Raw genomic sequence first — 23,783 nt, forward strand, 5'->3', positions numbered from 1 at the left:
GATGGAAGCAATTATGTGCCATTTCTGCGGTGATTCGCCCGTAATTATTCAGAATAAAACATGAGGCTGCGTTGGGACGAGAGCATTAGCATTTAGCACGTGTGCGGGGACAAAAACAGTAAAAAAAAAATGATGCACATGCGGGACATTTTAAGTCACAGGTGAGGAACAGAAATAACCCCCTGCTCTGAGCCAGAACTATTTAAAAGTTTTAAGAGATTATATTAAATGCCTTTTTAAAATGCCAGAAGTGATGTGTTTAGAACAGCAGTTTGGTATTCATTTTAATGTGGCAGCAAATAAAAAACTACAATTGTGCCGTTTGTAGACATCGCAGTTTTTCATGTGTTCATTAATTATCTAATTTCAACCTCTAGTTTTTCTAAATTTGTGGCACTTTGTGAAATAAAACAATCAATTATTGTCAAACCGTTGGGGCACGCTATGTTTTTGGTGCACTCGTGTCCAGAGTAACGTGATTTAAGAAATGTTACGAGGTTGTTTTCTTGTATAATAATGTCGGTGCTAATTGCTAACATAAAACACTTCTTTTTCTTTTTTTTTTAATCTTCAATGTTTGTTACTCAGCGTTTAGTCGAGCCCTTGTCCGTCGTCAAATCCGCCCTGGGTTTTCATAGCTCAAATTTAATTAGGAGAAATAAAAGTCAAGAACAGGCCCTTTAATGTTGAAACAAAAAAAATAGTTAAAAAATAGTACAATTCGGAACATGGCGGATGAACATGGCAGAGGAACGTGGCGGAGGAACGTGGCGGAGGAACGTGGCGGATGAACATGGCGGAGGAACGTGGCGGAGGAACGTGGCGGAGGAACGTGGCGGATGAACGTGGCGGAGGAACGTGGCGGATGAACATGGCGGAGGAACGTGGCGGAGGAACGTGGTGGAGGAACGTGGCGGATGAACATGGCGGAGGAACGTGGCGGAGGAACGTGGTGGATGAACACGGCGGATGAAGTCGGCGAATGAACACGCCGGAGGAACATGTTGAAGGAACATGGAGAGGAACATGACGCATGAACGTGGCGGATGAACATGGAGAGGAACATGGTGGATAAACATGGAGAGGAACACGGTGGATGAACATGGAGAGGAACATGGTGGAGGAACATGGTGGAGGAACACGGTGAATGAACATGGAGAGGAACATGGTGGATGAACATGGAGAGGAACACGGTGGATGAACATGGAGAGGAACACGGTGGATGAACATGGTGGAGGAACACGGTGAATGAACATGGTGGAGGAACACGGTGAATGAACATGGTGGAGGAACACGGTGGATGAACATGGAGAGGAACACGGTGGATGAACATGGAGAGGAACACGGTGGATGAACATGGAGAGGAACACGGTGGATGAACATGGTGGAGGAACACGGTGGATGAACATGGTGGAGGAACACGATGGATGAACATGGAGAGGAACATGGTGGATGAACATGGAGAGGAACACGGATGGATGAACATGGAGAGGAACATGGTGGATGAACATGGTGGAGGAACACGGGTGGATGAACATGGAGAGGAACACGGTGGATGAACATGGAGAGGAACATGGTGGATGAACATGGAGAGGAACACGGTGGATGAACATGGAGAGGAACACGGTGGATGAACATGGAGAGGAACATGGTGGATGAACATGGAGAGGAACATGGTGGAGGAACACGGTGGATGAACATGGAGAGGAACACGGTGGATGAACATGGAGAGGAACATGGTGGATGAACATGGAGAGGAACATGGTGGAGGAACACGGTGGATGAACATGGAGAGGAACATGGTGGATGAACATGGAGAGGAACATGGTGGATGAACATGGAGAGGAACACGGTGAATAAACATGGAGAGGAACATGGCGGAGGAACATGACGCATGAACGTGGCGGATGAACATGGTGGAGGAACACGGTGAATGAACATGGAGAGGAACATGGTGGATGAACATGGAGAGGAACACGGTGGATGAACATGGTGGAGGAACACGGTGGATGAACATGGAGAGGAACACAGTGGATGACCATGGTGGAGGAACACGGTGAATGAACATGGAGAGGAACACGGTGGATGAACATGTAGAGGAACACGGTGGATCAACATGGAGAGGAACACAGTGGATGACCATGGAGAGGAACATGGCGGAGGAACATGACGCATGAACGTGGCGGATGAACATGGAGAGGAACACGGTGGATGAACATGGTGGAGGAACACGGTGGATGAACATGGAGAGGAACATGGTGGATGAACATGGAGAGGAACACGGTGGATGAACATGGTGGAGGAACACGGTGGATGAACATGGAGAGGAACATGGTGGATGAACATGTAGAGGAACACGGTGGATGAACATGGTGGAGGAACACGGTGAATGAGCATGGAGAGGAACACGGTGGATGAACATGGAGAGGAACACGGTGGATGAACATGGTGGAGGAACACGGTGGATGAACATGGAGAGGAACATGGTGGATGAACATGGAGAGGAACACGGTGGATGAACATGGTGGAGGAACACGGTGGATGAACATGGAGAGGAACACGGTGGATGAACATGGTGGAGGAACACGGTGAATGAACATGGTGGAGGAACATGGTGGATGAACATGGTGGAGGAACACGGTGAATGAACATGGAGAGGAACACGGTGGATGAACATGGTGGAGGAACACGGTGGATGAACATGGAGAGGAACACGGTGGATGAACATGGTGGAGGAACACGGTGGATGAACATGGAGAGGAACACGGTGGATGAACATGGAGAGGAACACGGTGGATGAACATGGTGGAGGAACACGGTGGATGAACATGGTGGAGGAACACGGTGAATGAACATGGAGAGGAACACAGTGAATGAACATGGAGAGGAACACGGTGGATGAACATGGTGGAGGAACACGGTGGATGAACATGGAGAGGAACATGGTGGATGAACATGGAGAGGAACATGGTGGATGAACATGGTGGAGGAACGCGGTGGATGAACATGGTGGAGGAACACGGTGAATGAACATGGAGAGGAACATGGCGGAGGAACATGACGCATGAACGTGGCGGATGAACACGGTGGATGAACATGGTGGAGGAACACGGTGGATGAACATGGAGAGGAACACGGTGGATGAACATGGAGAGGAACATGGCGGAGGAACATGACGCATGAACGTGGCGGATGAACATGGTGGATGAACATGGTGGAGGAACACGGTGGATGAACATGGAGAGGAACACGGTGGATGAACATGGAGAGGAACATGGTGGATGAACATGGAGAGGAACACGGTGGATGAACATGGAGAGGAACACGGTGGATGAACATGGAGAGGAACATGGTGGATGAACACGGAGAGGAACACGGTTGATGAACATGCAGAGGAACACGGTGAATGAACACGGTGGATGAGCACGGCGGTTGTTTGTGCCGCGTGCTCATCGTAGCGTAAACATGAACAGCAGAAACATTTCTGCGGCGATTTGAATTCCCTCTGACTCGCATTAGATGCTCGTTACTCGTCTCTCGTCTCGCGGTGACGGGGCCGACCGCGGACGCCGCTCCGAGCGCTCCGCCTGCTCCTCCTTCTCCTCTTCGGGTGCGAGGAGGAGATGTCGCTCTCCACTGGACCGAGTGGAGGAGACGAGTGCGTTCAGATGGAGCGGCGACGGAGCCTGAAGGCGCTTTAAACATGATTGTCAGCGTTGAAATTAATATTTCTATAGCGTTTCTTTCTTCATCTTTATTTCGAACGTGCATAGACGTAGGAATTAAGTCAAAACCACTGCAGACATTCACTTTCATTCCTCAGACAAATTGCACGATATTCCTTTAATTCTGCGAAAATAGCGCGATGCGTGTAGAATGATCACATTCTGACCTCGTCGCTGTTGTTTGCTTGCCCTGTGTAATCCGGGCCTGGCGTGTGTCTTTATGGCGCTGTGTTTGGGTTATGAGCTCGCCCCGTGTCTCCAATCTTAAACCCTGTGACATGTGTGACCGCACCGGATCTATGGACCCGGTAATCGTCCGACAGCTGCTTTCAAACTCGCCAAGCTCTGCTGCTTTCATGTGGAATCCAGGCGCTCTCGTTCACAAACCCAAAATAACAGACCGCCGACGTTTGTTTTTCCAATAGCTGCTGTGATACGGGCCTGAGCCGCGAGCGACGAGCCGCGAGCAACGTGACGCACAGCTTTTTGGAATTGCAGCTTACCAAGAGGTGTTCAAGAGCACAGACTGGACAGTTGGAAAAGAGGCTCCTTAAAACTGTCTGCAGGAAGGCTAATATTTATTAGCATAGCCACTAGCATTAGCCAGCTGCTAACGACCTGAAATAAACAACTCAGCCTCGGTCTGGAGTGACCTCTGTAAGTCCACTGGTCCCTCCTGACCACTGTAACACATTTCTGGACAAACAGGGTCTTTGGGGACATCACAGAAGAGAAAGAATCCTGTTTTCAGACGTTTTGTTGGCAGAGCCCACAGTGAGCATGCACAGCCCACAGTGAGCAGGCAGCTTTCGTCCTCCAGATGGCAGTAGTGAGTGTGTGACGTCACTTCGGAGCCACGAATAAGCTCGCAAACTGCACTCCTCACCTCGATTACGAGAAGCTTGAACGATTTATGTAAGGACGACCACAAAAGATATCAATACCCGTAAAGCCCGCCCGGGTGAGCCGCGGGGCAGTTTAAACCGTTACATCCTCACATTAAAAGGCCAATGATGGGGCAGCGTGATAGTTGCTCTGGCCCCTGAGGTTGAATTACCTAATCCTCGCAGCCGAGCCATCAATCCGCCCGAGCTCTCTCCGCTTTTATACACCTCCTCATCAATCTTCGGCACTCTCCGCTCCCGGGGGACGGCTGTGGTCCGCTCCTCGGCCCTCCGCAGACCTCTAATAATAAACCGCACAGCAGCAGCAGCAGCAGCAGCAGCAGCAGCAGCAGCAGCAGCAGCAGCAGCAGCAGCAGCAGCAGCAGCAGCAGCAGCAGCAGCAGCAGCAGCGCTCGCTCGTCTAATGCAACAACACGGAGACGAGGTATTGGCTGCGAGAGAACATGCAGGGATGAGGCGCATAAAGAGTGCAGTTTGAAAACATTAGTTCAACTTTATGAGGACATTATTGTTATTTACTTCAAGAATATCATTTGTAACAGTTACTAAAAGCTTTGGCAATTCTTTCCTCTAAATAATTGAACTCTATTGACAGTTTTATCAGGTATTTATTAGAGATCCAGCTTTTTACAGTTCCAATACCCAATATCAACTGACGGGCGACTAATCAATTCTAAAACTAATATTGGAAAAAAAAAAGATGGACGATAGACTCGTTTGAGCAAGTATCAATCAAAATAATGGCACAAACAGGAGAAAATTGGACACTTCCAGAAGACAATTGGACACTTCCGGAAGAAATGAAGAGCGAAAACATTGAAAAAGGGCAGTTTTCCGTCACAATTTTCGTCTTTCCATCCAAATTAGCCTTGATTTAGTTTTTATTTCGACTAATACATTGAGGCGACCTGTTTGTTTTAAGTTATCTGAAGTTACGGTGTTAAAAGCGTATCGATATCGCAGTAACATGGCGTATAGCAGTCATTTCCAACATTACGCAGCCGATTAACTTTGAACAAAATGATCCAAAAACGATAACTGTTATTCACCCATCGAGTGAACAGCTTCTTATTAATACAAGTTGAAACATTAGGAATCGTTCTGTGCTAAAACTCACCAGTAATTAGACTTATTACAACAAGGTATAGACCCAAATAGGATATCAAAAGAGTATTTCCCTGATTTTATACAGATTTTGGCCTGTTTGTGCACACCTGCTGGCTCTTAAAGGCAATACACTTGAAATAGGGGCGGGCAAAATAGACAAAAGTGAAAATCCCCATAGTTTTTGGGAATTATTGCCACAACAAACATCAGGATTGTGCTCAAATGTCTCTGTAAATGTCTTGGTTTGAGGTTTAAGTGCTGCACAAAACATAAATGGCAAAAATACCACTTTATACTTGTTCTGGAGGTAACACTTGACGTTTCTGTCTCTTCATATCTTTTTTAATCGTTTTAATTACAGATGATGCGCTCAGTCTTCTTATTTTGCATATCTCCAAAACGACAATTGTTATCATACATTTTTCGATACATCTGCCGACTGGGGATGTCGCAATATTATTTTTCTGTACTTACGATCATACTGTGACCTGAATAATCACGATGATCGATTAAGCTAACAATCTTGACACCCATGCTGCCAATTCAAACCCTTTTACAGTTTAACAACTTAAACTAAGCACTCGACACAGTTAATTATGTCTTCTCAACCAATTTGCCCTGTAAGAATCAATTTGACATTTGAAGCTGAATCAAACCCGGTAAAAACAGTTTGTCGCCTCTTTCCCAGTAGTAAATTCACAAATACCCTTTTCTCCTTCCATTAAAACCATGTATTTATGTTTTTGGCATGTTTTGAGCTGAGAACGCCGCCGCCGCTCGCGCAACAGCCGCACGCGCCACTGTCCGAGCAACGTAACAGGAGGTTAATCCAATCATCTCCCGACAGCGGCGTAAATCACGTCCCGGGCCAAGCGCATCTTTGCGGGCCGGGGGAGGGTCATTCTCTGCATTCCGGGCGAACGCGGCGATGCCCAGAAGGGGAGCAGCTGAAGGGACGCTCTGTTAAAGCCCAGCGAAATATGTATGAGGCGTGTAGTCAGTGATCCTCTGGAGAAAAGGACGGGACGGGGGCCGCTTTGAAGGCTTTCATGAGCTTTTAACTGTGTTCTAACAGCAAAAACATACACACAAAAAACATACACACAACAAACACACACTGGAGTGGCATTTACTGTAGTATTCTTGTCACTTTGCCTGTAATGTATTCCGTCCGTGTGCTGCAGGGTCCATAAACACAGCCATAACTTCCTTTTGTATATAAAATTACAATAAACTTAAGTCACTTTAACTGCTTTTTATAATGGTATTTGTTCTGTTTATAAGCTGCACTGTTACATAACCATTGTTGTTGTTGTTGTTGTTGTTGTTGTTGTTGCTGTTGTGTTACTTTTAATGGCGGTTGGCAGCCAAGTGAAAAGGTGCATTTACCGCCACCTACTGTAGTTGGACGTCTGCAAAGTATGTGTTTTACGCTGTACTGAAGAAAAGGAAAAAGGGGGGTAGGCCATAGGCTGTAGCCTGTATCGTTCAAGTTCGCTACACCTGTCACAAGACTAAAAAATGACTTCAAACATAAAATTATCATTGTACCATTAGCTCATGACCAAAAGTTCTCCACTCGCATCGCGCCAGTTTTTTTACGGCGATAACTTAAATGCGGAACTATATTCTCAGCCTGATAGCGCAATATCCCTACGCCTGAATCATTCCGCCTCTGAATCACCCAATCAGGGGAGAGATTACTACAACAACATCAAACATGGCTGCTCCCGTGGAGCGTCATGTTGTCTCTCGAGCCGATAGAAAACGCTATGAAAATATGGATTACACCTGCATCACACACATTTCATCGGTAGAAAAAGAACAAACACAGCCACAGACTGTTGTCCGCTGGAGGAAGCTGGTGACTTGTGCTCAGAAGTGGATAGAAATTGACGGAATAGACCGCGCGTTAGCGGCAGCTGTTTGTGTACATGATGACGACTTCGCCAAACAAAACTATCCTACGTCTTCTGTGGCTTCTTCGGACGGAAATCTTTCTCATTTTCTGGAAAGTAACAAGCCAGGCGTTCACCCTACATGCTATAGACGTTTCACCCTACATGCTATAGACGTTTCACCCTACATGCTATAGACATTTCACCCTACATGCTATAGACGTTTCATTGACAAGAAACGAATTACTAGTGCTGAAAAGCTTGCGGCAAAACAGTCGGTCTGTGGGCAGCATGGAGAGGGTTAGGATGACGCTGAATCTACCACATCAACTCTGCCACCTTCTCCCAAACGACTGAGATCTACCACAGATGTAAAGACAAAATCATCTAAAAAGTCAAGTGATGTACTTCCTGCAGTTTGCATCATTTGCAGAAGGTTGATCGCTGTATCAAAGAGGCTCACAAGACAAAGAAAGATAAATTGGTCCAAGCTGAAACTTTAACTGCTGGTGAGTAGATTATATACTGATTCTTGCATGTGTGTTTTCTCTTGCTCGTGGTAAATAGGACTAATCACAGTGAAATAAGTTGGCGAAAATATACATAGATAAGATAAGATATTCCTTTATTGTCCCACGTGGGGAAATTTCATTGGTGCAACGCAGGTAGATACAGAGGTAGATACAGAAGAACAGATCACTTATAGGAAGTCTGAAAAACACTTTCAGTAGAAGATCTCCTATAAATAAATAAAAACTCCCATAGACAAATAAATAAATACATAAATACCATTGCATGTGATCACGACAGTAATTGCACATGAATATGTGTCACGACAGCACATAGATTGCACATGAATTTCACAGTAATTGCACATGAATTCCAACAGCAATTGCACATAAGATAATCCTTTATTGTCCCACATGGGGAAATTTCATTGATGCAACGCAGGAAGATCCAGAGGTAGATACAGAAGAAAAGAACAGATCACTATAGGAATATGTGCCTAGTTTATTACATGTAGGTGTAGATTTAATGTATGTAAGACTGTATGATGATGTGAGTTGAATAAAAGGGCAATACAACTTTTGCGATTGTTTACTGATTGTGCTCACCCTTGATTGAAATTCTTTTACTTCTCCTTTACTAGGAAGTTTGGTCAAAGCAGCTGAATAAAGAGCAGATGAATCCATCCTGATGTGTACCAGAGGTAAAGATTGTGTTGCCATTGAAGGCACCTCTATCACAAGAGGTGTTACAAAGAATACACAAGCTTTCCGACAAAGAAGACAAGTGATGAAAGGTAACATTTTGGTAATCAAATAAAATATATATATTCCCATATATTTAGATAAATTCATAATTTAATTGAAAATTATTGTAATGACTACACGATAATTTTAAAGACGTTTGAATCAAAGCAAATTTCTGTTTGTAGTGAGCTAGTACATTTCAATCACTGACCAATCACTGCATTTCCTTGCTTTATACAGGTGACCTAAAGTCTGGGAGTATGGCGATGCATATACAGCATTCTGTGACACTGTGTCATCCGGACACGACTGATTGAAAATCAGGAAATCCTCAGAATGAAGAAGCTCTTGTCCCTGTTCCAGAAATTCATCAAAAAACACCATGGTCATGGAAGTTACCGGTAATTAAATTATTCTTATTGTTTATGAAAGAAAACAAGAGACGATCAGATAAACATCACAGCTATGTTTCTATCCATCCATTTTCTACCGCTTGTTCCCTTTTGGGGTCGCGGGTGACTGGAGCCTATCCCAGACTTCGGGCCTTAGGCAGGGTACACCCTGGACAGTGGCCAACTTATCACAGCTATGTTTATTCATGAAATTTCATTCAAGATCAAACCAATCCAGTTAGCTACAGGAGTCTACATATTTTCATTCATTTTATTTATTTATACAGGGAAAACCCAGTGAGAAAAGTGGTTATGTTAAAACACAACACAAAATAAACAACAAACATAGGATACTAAAACACAAATAAAATAATAATTCTAAAACTAAAACACAAATAAAATAGTAATCTATCAATACTTATGAATTTCTATTCCTTGTCTAATTTTTACAGATCCGATGCGAAGAAGAAACCTGAGTGAAATGGTTTTCACGGAGACGACAGGATTTCTCCACCAGGATTTTTCAACTGAAACTGATATGTCAGTTTCTGAGATGTCATGTAGTGATGGAGAAATGGTGCCAGAAAGTGGTAAAGATGCAGCACTGCGAGAGCTCTCAAGGACAGTTTACAGTGCAGGTGTATCACTGAAACAAGCGGTCAAGAGTGCCCCTAGGATGGATGAAACAAGCGGTCAAGAGTGCCCCTAGGATGGATGAAACAAGCGGTCAAAAGTGCCCCTAGGATGGATGAAACAAGCGGTCAAGAGTGCCCCTAGGATGGATGAAACAAGCGGTCAAGAGTGCCCCTAGGATGGATGAAACAAGCGGTCAAAAGTGCCCCTAGGATGGATGTAAATCTGCCTCCTACATCAGAGGATCTAAATGTTTCCTCTGCCAGAAAGATTGTGCCAATTGAACTTTATAACTTACTAGCTTGGTGTGTAGGTGCTAGTGATAAATTGACATTGTCTAACATGGTAAATGTATCCGAGGAGGTTGATCTTTGTTTACTGTCAATTTGCCAAGATATATATTTGTCCTCAAAAGGTAAAAATCAAACCAGTGTTGTACTTACACATTTTGACATCAATCATACTTATATCATTCCTCTGTTTGTATGTATATCCTATTCTGCAGAAAGTTTGCCTTATACTAGCTCGAAAGATACACATGTTAATTAACCTGTTTATCACGCTGTAAATACTGCTTTTATGATTGTAATTATTTGTTCATATTGAAAATACATTACATAAAATTATATCCGTTCTATAGAATAAAACCTTTACCAATAGCCTATGTTTTCTTTCTTCAAATGGGCAACTGGTGTTGAAAGGGTTAAAATACTACTTTTAGATTATGTTTTTATAGTGTAGTATGAATCAAGAATAGAGAATTTGTAATTGTTGAAGCATTCAGTTGAATACTAAATGTGGAGTAAGAGTTTTCAAGTGCGTAACGATAACATGCAAAATTGTTAAAATTGTTTTTTTTAACTTACGTTTGCACATAAACTGAAGCACCCAGAGTCTCACCACTTTACATCCTCCAAGAAAGTAGTAATGTTTCTGAGAATCTGAATTTCTGAAGTAATCAATCAAAGAATGAAAAAAATAAGAAGGTATGAAGATGGGTGTACACCCCAATTTGTCACATATTTGGGTAAACTGGCAACTTCGACACCTATTTTCTCAAATACTGGCAGAAATCATGCGGAGAACTTTTTCCCCCAGCTCAAGTATATCTTTGAGATTGGAAAACCACTTTTGAAAAGTAGTCTTGATGTGGTGGAGCGAAATTCATTTTCTAGCCACATTCTGAGTTACAGCCTATGGCCTAGGGGAAGGAGAGAAAGAGAGAAAGAGAGACCTACATAACGACTGATTGTACATAAGAGTGCTCTTGCTGCACATTGTATTCGATTTAAGACTATTTTAAAGTTATTTATCTAGCTTTTATCTTGCTTGCACGCATCTATTCCCCTGCTGTTCTTGAACTGTGTGGGACAAATGAAGGTTCTTTTATCTTATTATCTTATCTTACCTTATTAATTTGCTTCATTCACGCTAGTTTGAACAAAAGATTCAGCTGTAGTCCTAAAAGATGAGATGAGCATATTTGAAAGCTTCTAGCAATACAAATAGTGCACAATCATTGTCCTTTAAGATAGATCTGTGACAGATTTTAAAATTTAAATAACGGATATTGGGGTCGGCAAAATTAAAAAAATGTTTTGTATTGGATCCTCACTTAAAACGATGAGCATTTAGATCTGATGTCAGTCAAAGCAGAACTAAGTAACATGTCAGTCCCTGTGATGGTTAAATATGTATTTTCGGGGCGTTTGAAGTGTCCGTCGTCACTCCCTGCTGTCTCTGAGCGGAAAAACAGTTTTGTAACTCTCCTGAGAAACCCTGGCCCTTTTTTTTAAATATTTGGCTACGTTAAAGATAAAGAATGAAAGAAAAAAGCTTTTGAGTCTGTTCTCTGACAATGTATTTTCACAAGACAGCTGTAGGGGGAGCTCTTTCGCTAACGTTATTTAGCTTTAATTAGTGAAAATGTGTTATGGTTTAGTACATTTGACCTCCAGGATGTTGGAACCTTTTGATTTGAGCATCTTAAAGGGTCTGTAAAGATTAAATGCATTGATTTAATTATATATATATTTTATTGATTGAATATTGATTGATTGATTGATTGATCGCTCCCCCTCAGGTGCGGAGACGCTGCTGAAGCCCCCGCTCAGCCTCTTCACTCACCCGCCGCAGCCCTTCCAGCACCTTGACCCTCTGCCCCCCCTGTGCCCGCCGCCCATGGGTCCCACCGCAGCCCTGTGCCCGCCGCCCCTCGCCCCGGCCCCGCCCCTGGGACCTGCCGTGACCCTGTGCCCGCCCCCAAGACCGCCGCCCCTCACGCCTCCGCCCGGACACGCGCTGGTGCACCCGCCTCCCCCCGTCGCGCCCAATCCGCAGATGGGGCCGCCGCCGTCTTTAGCGCTGCCGCACCCGCCGCATCCACCGCATCCGCCGCCGCACCCGCTCCACCCTCCGCCCATCATCGACCAAGCCAAAACCATGCCACCGCCGAACATTGACATTCGAACCCCGCCCCCACCGCTGCGTTTTGCCCCCGCGCCGTGTCTGGAGCCCCCTCAGATGCCCCCCAGCCTGGTGCCAGCGCCGGTTCAAGGTACGATCACAATTTAACGATTATTCACGATAATTGACACCACAGTAAATGAACGGTGATAAATACTGTGTGAATCATTTTAACACTTTAAAGCAGTTTTGGAACCTAGTATCAGGTCAATTTCACACCAAAAAGTTATTTTCTGAGGTTGTAACGGCAGATGAGTTTAAAATGAATGATTTAAACAATATATCACTGCAAAAAAGATTCCTGAATAATTAACAAATGATCTGAATTCAGGACTTAATTCTAAGTTTCAATACATTTCAAGAGCTAAGAGTATTTGACTTGTTTTCTAGGTGTTTTTGAATCAGGTTAGAATGTTGCACTTTCCTCATTAATTGTCTTATTTCAATCTAAATTCCTTTGTGTCTAGGTTCTGTGTTCAGGTCATTTTGCAGCGTTGGGCCAATTCCACCCGCGGGCCATAGTTTGAACAACCCTGCAATAAATTAGCATAAACAGACATTTATAAAAGCTTTGTATATTCAGGTTTACTTTTTTGAGTTTTGAAATTACTTATTTTTGCTTCTAAAATGGTCACGATTATTTATTTATTTTTAATTTGTACGATTATATTGTGACTAGAGGTTTGCAATACATCGAAATTTAGACAATAGTGTGATTGTTGTTTTGAAGATATGCAAAATTTAAATATTGAGTGTGTCATTTATTCTGAAAAATGCTAACTAAAGAGCTAAATTTTCAAAAAAAAGGGACGTTGTAAACTTAATAGTGTCATATTTCTGCACTTTTGTGATTAATTTGACAGACATTTCACATTTATCTGATACGTACAATCCAAAAAAGGGACAAATGTTTGTCAATATCGCCCATATCTAACCGTGACCCGAACAATCAATGAGTCTCGCCCGTAGTTTCAGGGCCGGCGGCGTGCGGAGCGGAGCAGCCCCAGGACGAGGGCTCGCTGGCGGGCAGCGAGGAGCCGGACGACGCCCTGGAGGAGCTGTGCAAGCCGCTCTACTGCAAACTGTGCAACGTGACGCTCAACTCCACGCAGCAAGCTCAGGCGCACTACCAGGTCAGCAGCAGAACATACCGTCGCAAACGGTGTGTGCGACGCGTGATGACGACACAGGCGAGCGCAACGTAAAAGTCACGGGACGATAATCACACTTTTAAACAACAACATCAGCATAAAGAAACATCCATGAATCAGAAAGTGACTCAATGTTTATGTGGTGCAAGAGGCAAAAGTAATGAAGCTCACGACTCAAGTTCAAGTACAATTATCGTATTTTCTGGACTCTAAGTCGCACCGGAGTATGAAAAAAGCCAACAAATGCATAATAGAGAAGAAAAAAACATATATAAGTCGCACTGGAGTATGAAAAGCGGTTGCAAATGTGAAAATAACAAATAATATCACATATATTGATATACTTCTTCCGCCACCGCAACATTCTTGACTCTCTATTTCCTCCTCATGTTGCTCGATCTCAATATTTGATTCTATGGCTAAACCTCGATCTCGATTGAAGATTCTCTAACGTGTCTGTGTTTGTTTGTTTGTTTGTGCCACAGGGTAAGAATCACAGTAAGAAGCTGAGGAACTTCTACGCCGGCAGCCAGCAGCCGCCCGCCGTCCGGATCACCGACGCGCCGGACGCAAACGGCCAAACGTCCGGCAGCTCCGGCGAAGGCGACGCCAACCGACCGGTGAGAAGCGCGTTAAAGGGGGCGGCGACATACTGGTGCAAGTCAATCACATCGCAACTTGTACAAGATGCTTCGGTTTCACCGTAAAACTGCTCATTCTGCTCTCTGATTGGACAATGGGTCGAGAACGTAAAATAATATCATAGACAACTTTTTATATCATGTAAAAAAATATATATATTGTGAAATGAACCAACCTTTAAAATACATGTTTGATTTGAAATGTAAAAACACAGATAAGGTAAAGAATATGCGCAAAATAATTAAAGGACATATCACGTATTATTTGTACACATAGTTTACATTGTACACACTTTTCAGCCAGTTTTACGTCATCGTCTTGTGTTTTAGAACTTAAATTAATATATATATATCTACTGAAAGGACACGTTACTTGAAACGTGTGGCGTTCCCTCGTCAGGATTTGGAGTTACCACTCCATCTACTGGCAGCAAAAGGAATTACCATGGGGAGAAAAATAAAAGCTAGCTTGCCTCGACAACTCAGGGATGCTCAAATCCAGTCTGTTTGATTTATGGACTCTGGATTTGTACCTTTGACGTCACAAATCTGGGAAATGTTGAAGTGTTTTCTGAGGCTCGGAGAAGATGACCTCGTGAACAGGATTAACGAAATGCGACTGACGCTGTTGTTCGAAATATCTGTACGCTTAAGTACCATTTCTTAAATATTGTGACTTCCTTTGGTTTTATTATTTGGTTAATCGATAATTGTGATTATTATGGTCAAAATATAATCGTATTAATCATGAACCGCATTTTACGGACTATAAGTCGCACCTTTTTCCATAGTTTTGGAATTAAAGGATTTTCGCTCGGCTGCGCGGGCGGTCGACCGGGGCCATTTGTGTCTGTTTAGGGTTCAGCGTGTGCCCACTTACCCGGAGGTTTAGAGTTTAATCCTGAACACGGAGGACTTTTCTTTATTTCTTTTTTTCGTTTAAATGTGCAAATGACTGTGTACTAGAGTGCAGTGCTGTCATGGTAATAGGATGGGAATACCATGGCGACTAAAACACTCAATGATGGTTATTACATGGCAAACGGCTCCAGTTTATTTTCTGGTGACACAATTAATCCTAAATTGCTACAGCAATAACCCAGTGTGAAGGTGGTAAATCAAATGGCTGCTGTTTTTCTTTTAATGACATAAAAGCAACTATTTTATTACGTTACGGATTATTATTATTAAATATTGGACAATGGGACAATCTTGGACTTTGTGCAGGAACGACACGTCACGTCTGGGGCAGTGCAGTCAAATATCGATGTCAAATATTGGTGTCGATATGGGACCGATGATATGTGGCGAAACCCTCCGACAGCACTGACATCAGATCAACGTTATGCCAATCTCTAATAAATACTGTTTTTCTGGACTATAAGTCGCACCTTTTTTCATAGTTTTGCCCGGAGGTGCGACTTATACTCCAGAGCGACTTATATGTGATATTATTCATTATTTTCACACTGACAACCACAAGAGGGCGCTGTAGGTTCTAAGCGACGCAGAAGAAGAATCTGCACTTCCTCTACCTCCGGAGTTTGTGGAGTTGTTTAGAAGTGACACAGAGGAAGAAGAATTCAGTGGATTTAGTGATTTGGGGTAAAACTGATGCTTTGGTAAACTTGTTAGCATGTTCTTTATGCTATAGTTATCTGAATAACTGTTAATATGTTACGTTAACATACCAGACACTTACCACAGTTCATTGTCTGTGCCTCATGTAGCTGAAGGTGTTAGCGTTAGCATACGTACACCTATTCATCATGTTCTCTCATCTGTTATTATTTTAAACTGCATTTCAAGATGAAATGTCTGTTTTTGGTCTTGAATTTCATCAAATATATCTCCTCAAAAATGCGACTTATACTCCAGTGCGACTTATATATGTTTTTTTCTTCTCTATTATGCCTTTTTTTGGCTGGTGCGACTTATACTCCGGAAATACGGTAATCGTGAACATTTTAGAAGCAAAAATAAGTAATTTCAGTTCAATCTATACTCTAATCTATATTTTTTCATATCTGGCAGTTTATGTCGACTTACATATCATTATAAGCGCATTATTAACTTGACTTTATCATTCTTGAAAGTTGGATTCCATAAATCTGGGCACAGACTGGAGGAATGGTGATCCGTTACACAATGTGAATGACATAAGTGTATTTCCTCTGTGTTGCCGTGGCGCCGTCTGGTGCTGAGCAGGTCAAATCTCCGCCCACGTTTGTGTAATAAGCTCTGAGCCGTGAGTGGGAGGCTGGAGTGGACTCAGCTCTTAGTCATTATTGTGTGTGTGTGTGTGTGTGTGTGTCTGTGTGTGTTTAGGTGTGTGTTTGTTTGTTTGTGTGTGTGTGTGTGTGTATGTGTTTAAGTGTGTGTGTGTAGTTACAGTCATTGCACAGACTGACACCAAAACTACTTCTCTGTCTCGTCGCATCTCGCTCTATTCAGAAATATCATCTAAAAATAACATGTCTGAAATGGATTTAGAAGATGTCCAGTGCTATAATTTGTTTCTTGTTATTCTTTTTGAGAGGCCATAAATGCATGGAATAGCTGCCCCTTTTTCTATCTTGGCACCATTGGTTTGGAATTCGGTACATCATGTAGAAAACACTCATCATTTTGTGGACAAAGTGAAGCATCTCCAATTGGACCCAGATGACCTCATGGTTTCATATGATGTCGTGTCCCTTTTCACCTGCATCCTGACCTCTGACGCAGCAGCAGCGGTGAGGACCAGACAGCAGGAAGACACCACCTACAGGAAAGGACCAAATTGACACCTGAACACATATGTAAACTGTTGGACAATTTTACAGATGGATTCATGGCTGTGCCATGGGCTCGCCCGTCCCTCCCATAGTGGCCAACCTGTACATGGAGCACTTTGAGAAGAAGGCACTGGCCTCCTTTTCAGGCATTGCCCCAAAGCTTTGGTTTTGCTACGTTTATGTACATTTGATGACACAGCCTTCTCAGAGCACATCAATGCTGTGGACCCACACATCAGGTTTACAAGAGAAGACCCTAAGGAGAATCGCTTGGCCTTTCTTGATTGTTCCACGATCAGAGGAGAGGACGGGAAGCTCCAAATCAAATGCCCACCAGCTCAGAGGGAAAGAGGTGCCCACTGGCTCAGAGGGCAAGACGAAAAAGGAAAAAGTCCGGAATGCTCTCTCAGCTCTCAACTGAGTGAAGAAAACCAAAAAGCAGAACAAAAGGGAAACAGAACATGAAGTCCCTGTTTATTTTAAACCAGGCAACACTTTAAGACAAAAACTGGTTCACCCTAAGGACAAGATGTTGACACAAAAACAGAGCAATGTAGTTTATTCTATCCAATGCAGTGAAGAATTGTGAAGAGCGATACATAATGAGACTAAACACTTCACAAGAGGCTTCATCAGCACAGAAGACACGGGAGTTCAGGACCACAGAGCGTCGTGCATCTTCATCTTCACTCTATCAAAGACAGTGAGGTGAAGATTCTGAGCAGGAGAAAATATGGTTTGAAAGAGTTAAAGAGGCAATCTTTGTTCTAAAAGAAACGCCATCATTAAATAGGAATGGGGGGTTAAGATTTAACCTTCCTGTTGTTTATAATAGAATTTTCTATCTCAGTCTGAATTCGCAGATTGAGAATGACTCTTGGATGAGAGTTGAAACGTTTCTTATTCGTTTCGTTTTTGCCAGATGATACAACTGAACTATGGAACACTCCTGGACGAATGAGGGACTACACCGACATATTACAATAAACATTTGCTTTAAAATAACGTACAAAAATACATTGCAAACAGACAAAAGTGACAATGGAAAACCAGGGCAACTTTAATGAACGTTCTCTTTTTTGCATATTATCAATTATTATTTTTTAGATTTATAACAAAATAATAAACACAGAAAAACAAAACAAGACCAGAGAGAAAAGACATAAACCAAAAAAATTATAATAAATAGACAAAAACAAAAAAGAGAAAAATAATGGCTCACAAAACCCAAAGAAAACGTCAAAAAACATTCTCCAAACAACACAGCGGTACAACGGTTTATTTTTATGTATTTTCTGAAATGAAATGATTGAGTACAATGGTTCCACCTTGCACTCGTTTCACAGGGGCCATAATAAGTGTGACACACCCACTTTTACATGCGCACGACTTCCTCTGTCCTTCACAGAACGGAGCAGCCTGCGTTAAAGGCCTCAACGTTTGCCTAAATGTGTTGATAAATTGAAGGTTATTGTAACGTTGACCTGTAAAAATGTCAATGTTAATTTAGTTAATTTTGTCTTTGTGCGTAGAGCGCCAATATAAAGCACACTCATTTCTGCCTTCAGCGTCTGTGTTTAAAGCGCCCCCTACAGGTCAGGCGACTCACTAAACTAAAATGCAGTTAAGATAAACATGTTTGGAATTTTGCTAAAAATGTTATCCCAGAACATTTTGGAGGTTTATAATTGCACTTCCTGTTTGTAATTGATGACATCACACTGGGAAATTACCCAGCAAACACTGGGCCAAAACTCATCTCAAAATTTTTGAAATTTGACCCCAAAAGTTATTTTGTTGAATTCATGTTTAAACTTTGACTGGAATGATTTTTCAACGTTTTCTCCACAAATACTTGCTCGATCGGTGTAAAACTATAATTTACCGTATTTTCCAGACTATAAGTTGCACCTTTTTTCATAGTTTTTGCCCGTGGTGCGACTTATACTCCGTTGCGATTTATAGTCCAGAAAATACGATTTAAATATACCAAATTAAGTCAAGATTCAGAAATTGTAAAAACCTGTCAAACCCTGCCCCTCACTGTCCCTGTGTGTGTGTGTTCAGGCGCTGTACAAAGGAGCGGCGCGCGTCATCCTGGCTACGGAGAACGACTACTGCAAACTGTGCGACGCCTCGTTCAGCTCGCCGGCCGTGGCCCAGGCGCATTACCAGGGCAAGAACCACGCCAAGAGACTGAGGCTGCAGGAGGCGCACAGCAACGGCGCCAACAGGTAAGGCGCCCGCGGCCCGGGACACGTGCGCGGTTTGTACATTTGCGGCGTTATCTGAGGCCTCGACGCCAGGAGCACTTAGGCGCCATTTCCCCCAGTCAGACCCGCCCACTTTCTGTTCAAACGCGGGAGGATCTGGAACTACGTAAGCCGCAAAGAACCGTCGTTTTTCGCAGCGCGCGTGTCTCAAGTGCATAAGACTTCTGCTCACGAATATTATCCTTTCAGAATTACATAAATGACAGCTTCATTGTTAAAGCTTTATTGTTAAATTTCTTTTTTTACACAAAGTTATTATCTCTATTTTAACTAAAAATCTGCCATTATAGCTGTGGAACATTTAGCGATACCTCATGCACTACCGTTATTCTTGTACTTTGTATGTTTATGCCAGCTTGAAAAGTTAAAACATAAAAATAAAAAAGGTGTTATTCACAAAAATACATGCGACATGTAAACAACATTCACATATTTGTCGTTGCAGCCGTCGTCACTCTCTTAACTTCTGAACATTCATATATCTTCTCTTCGGTCGTCTGCTCTGTCGTTATGTAATGCTTTGATCGTGTTAGATGCATTACGCTCTGGAAATATAATATCTTCAGTTTAGAGTGCAACAGTACAACTGCAAAGCTTCCGTGCATGTCCGGTTGTTGTTTATGAGACTGTGATTCCCTCTGCAGCCAGTAGTACTCAAGAGCAAGTTTAAAAGCTGAAAACAAAACAAATTAACGTGTCATATTTTTCCTTTAAACAAATCTTCACAATTAATCTTTTTTGTTTTAGTCTAGTTTTAGTCGATGAAAATGTCACGTTAATTTAGTCGACTTAATCCATAATAAATAGTTTTAGTCAAACACAAAATTTATGTTTTATCTTATGATCATTTGTATCGCCTGGTTCATGTTCAAACGTGTTTCTTGAACGAGGCTCTTTGAGGCTTTTTATTTATGTTTAGCAATAATTACTCAACGAAAATATTAGCACTTAAGTCGACAAAAATATCCACTTTTAAGTCATAGTTTCAGTCAATGAAAATGTGAAATTTTAGTCATGGTTTTAGTCTTTATGATTACTTTTTATTTAATTTGAGTCAGCAAAAATAAGACATTGACGACAAATATATGAATGAAGAGCTGATTTAAACTGTTTTATTATTATGTATATTTTTATGTATATTATATTTATTATTATTATATTATATACATTTTAAATACATTTTGATTTATTTTTTAATTTTAATTTATTATTTTTTAATTATTATATGCTGTATATTCCCTCTCCCGTCTCTGTTTCTGGTCCAGTTCATCCTTAACACTCTTAACCTTAACATCACGTGCCGTCGTCCTTTGTAAATCTAATCACGCGCTTCAAGACGGCGCTAAATTTGGACTCGGGTTTATTTTTAAGCCCTTTGTTTTTCCAGCGACAGCAGTAGCGAGGTAACGCCTAAGCGGAGCCGGAAGGACGAGTATCGCCTGGTGAAGAGTCGCCGCAGCCCACAGCTCGCCGCCCCCTTGACAGGTAACAAGCAAACTTATTATTCGCAACACAAAAGACGAGCAAATTGAAAATAAAACGCCGCTGTTCCGTTTTGCGTGAGCTATCTGCACGCCGCAGCTGTGGGCGGAAGGCGAGGTTTATTCAATCGGGAAAAATCTGTTATTAATGTTCTCGACGTTAACATGAAGCAGGAGAACACGGTTTCGCTGAAGTCGGCAGTAATGTAAGAGCGTTTTGAACAAATTAGGGAAAAGGAGCAGTAATTAATCAAAGCAATGTATAGGAGAGGGTTTGTCATTAAAAAAAATTTGGGCTGGGCAACGATTAAAATTTTTAATCGCGATTATGATGATGATCGCATTATTTCCCTGATTAATCACGATTAATCACATTTTTACGTGCAAAATTCAAAATGAATTTAAAAGAAGTATAAAGTGCATCAGCATTTTTATTCAGTAGCAAATATTAAGTATTCACTTGCCACAGAATCCTGAGCCACAATCATTAAAGATGAACAGGCCACTTCGGAGGTAACGTCAGAAACATTGTAATCTCATTACATTAGACACTCAAAACATATTTTAGGAGCAGCAGAACCAGTCTAGTACCAAATGTCCCTAAACCAGAAAACACTTCAGTACAGTTTGTAAATTCTTAGAACTTGACACTAAAGCGCCATAACATTAGTTGTGCAAACAAACACTTAACCAGTTAAATACAAATAAATACATGGTGTACATTTTAACTTCAACAATGTTATCAAACACAAAACTAAAGCTTATTGTCACTGCCAGGGCATTGAAAAGAACCAGAAAAGTTTGTAGATTCCTAAAACTGGGTGTTTTTTTACTCCTCTGCACTAAGCCAGTTGCTAAGGCACCAGATTATTCACGTTTTCAGCTGATAAAGACGCGCGCCGGGCCCTTCTCGCGGATCTCCCCAGCTATGGCGGGACCTGCTCACACGGGCCCCAGGCGGGACCTGCTCACACGGGCCCCCGGCGGGTTGCCTCAGCTGGCGCCTAGCAGCTGACTTTGTGAAGTTAATAAACCAAAGCCATGATCTGCCATTAAACTCCATTTACACCACGAGAAAAAGCAGCACAGCACAACTCCTCCACTGAGCATGTGCAGGACGACTCGACTCCACTGAGCATGTGCAGGACGCCTCGACTCCACTGAGCATGTGCAGGACGACTCGACTCCACTGAGCATGTGCAGGACGACTCGGACGCTCGTCCGCTGCTGAGTGTATTCTACGGACATGAGTCCGGCGCGTCGAGAACGCGCGTCCGGTGCGTTTGTCTTTCTAATGTTCACGCGCTCAAATTCTGCGTCGGGCGCGATTCGTACGAGGCTTTAGAACTGGTGCGGACCAGGGGAATCCGACCTGCGTTAACGCGCTTTAAAATAATTGACGTTAAATTAAAGTGATGAGTTAACGCGATAATAACGCGTTAACTTGCCCATCCCTAAAAAAATATATATTAAAAAAAGAATAATGAAAAATATAAAATAAGAAAACATTTAAAAAAAAAATAATATATTGTTTTAGTTCCAATTAAAATAGCATAAAATACAAATACATTGTAATACAAAATATAAAATAATACATTTGAATTTTTTTTTTTTCTAACACAATACAATACAATACAATACAATACAATACAATACAATACAATACAATACCAAACCAAACCAAACCAAACCAAACCAAACCAAACCAAACCAAAACAAAACAAAACAAAACAAAACAAAACAAAACAAAACAAAACAAAACAAAACAAAACAAAACAAAACAAAACAAAACAAAACAAAACAATACAATTGTAGGATATGCAGATGTCCTCCCCCTGTTGCCATGGTGACAGGAATGCGGGCTAGGTGTTATCTACTGCCCGTGTGGAGTTTTGCGCCCCTCTAAAGAAAGAGGACGTGATAGCGACAACAGAGACGCTCTGAACTTTGAAAATAACTTTTCATCAAATGACTCCTTTTGGATTACAGAGAGTAACGATCTCTCCAAGACAAACGCTAAAACGCTGAAAGACTATGCGGTTTTAGTGGTTTTAATAGACAATCATCAGATTGCAAAAATGTGTCCACCAGATGACTTTACATGTACATATTGTGATATTGTGTTTAACATGTCATTTTAACTGTTTCATAACTTGTTTTGTGGACAATTTTACCTTTACGTGTAACTCTTGTGGCCTAAAGCCAGATCTCGTTCCCTTATCAGCTCTGACCCCAGCGTGCATGCTGATTGGCTGAAGCCACGGCGCCAAAACCCCCGCGGGGTAAGACAAAAGGAAAGAGCAGGGAGTTACAGACCAGTACCATCTGAGCTCCAGAGCGAGTTCCATCAGAGTTTCTTTCGAAGCTCGACCCTCCATCCAGGGTCCCACCAGCAAGGTCCATGAGGCCTTGGGAGCAGGCCTCGGGCCTAGTTAGCGTGAGCGATGCTACGCTACGGGACAAAGACTTTTCCAAGAGAAGCTAATGTTCCCTCCCGGAACTAAGAAACCTGTGCCCGTTTTTAAAAACGTGATTGATGCTGCATCACGCAAAATCAAGCAAGGACCTTTTGCAACTTTTCAAGTCCACAGCCTTTTACACCAGCCACATCGGTGGAGCAGCACGACGGCCTTTTCATTCGGGAACGCCTCAGAGCCAAGGAGAACGCCTCAGAGCCAAGGAGAACGCCTCAGAGCCAAGGAGAACGCCTCAGAGCCAAGGAGAACGCCTCAGAGCCAAGGAGAACGCAGATTGCAGAACCGATCCAGTCCTTCTTTGGCCAGACAACGTCAGAGCCGAGCTCCAGAGCAGGCCCTTGGCCTCCAAGCAGGCCCTTGGACTCCACGCAGGCCCTTGGACTCCACGCAGGCCCTTGGACCCCAAGCAGGCCCTTGGACTCCACGCAGGCCCTTGGACCCCAAGCAGGCCCTTGGACTCCACGCAGGCCCTTGGATCCCAAGCAGGCCCTTGGACCCCAAGCAGGCCCTTGGACTCCACGCAGGCCCTTGGACCCCAAGCAGGCCCGTCTCCTCAGGATCACAGCTTCTGGTTCCGTTCGTATGAATGCACCTCACAGGCTGG

The 23,783-nt window shown here is 42.8% G+C and overlaps 1 protein-coding gene across 1 annotated transcript in view; it reads left to right on the forward strand.

Moving 5' to 3' along the window:
• The window catches only part of zmat3 (zinc finger, matrin-type 3), a 36,323-nt gene that overhangs the window by 9,201 nt on the left and 3,339 nt on the right, over positions 1 to 23,783 (forward strand). Inside the window, exons 2-6 of the mRNA XM_072439390.1 lie at positions 11,997 to 12,470; positions 13,355 to 13,512; positions 14,016 to 14,150; positions 19,016 to 19,182; positions 20,609 to 20,706. Of these exons, the coding sequence (XP_072295491.1) occupies positions 11,997 to 12,470; positions 13,355 to 13,512; positions 14,016 to 14,150; positions 19,016 to 19,182; positions 20,609 to 20,706 (1,032 nt within the window). The remainder of the gene's footprint in view (positions 1 to 11,996; positions 12,471 to 13,354; positions 13,513 to 14,015; positions 14,151 to 19,015; positions 19,183 to 20,608; positions 20,707 to 23,783) is intronic.

The sequence above is a fragment of the Eucyclogobius newberryi genome, unplaced genomic scaffold, assembly GCF_026437365.1.
Source record: "Eucyclogobius newberryi isolate DKJ021-1_F unplaced genomic scaffold, fEucNew1.0.hap1 SCAF_9, whole genome shotgun sequence".
Classification (NCBI taxonomy): domain Eukaryota; kingdom Metazoa; phylum Chordata; class Actinopteri; order Gobiiformes; family Gobiidae; genus Eucyclogobius; species Eucyclogobius newberryi.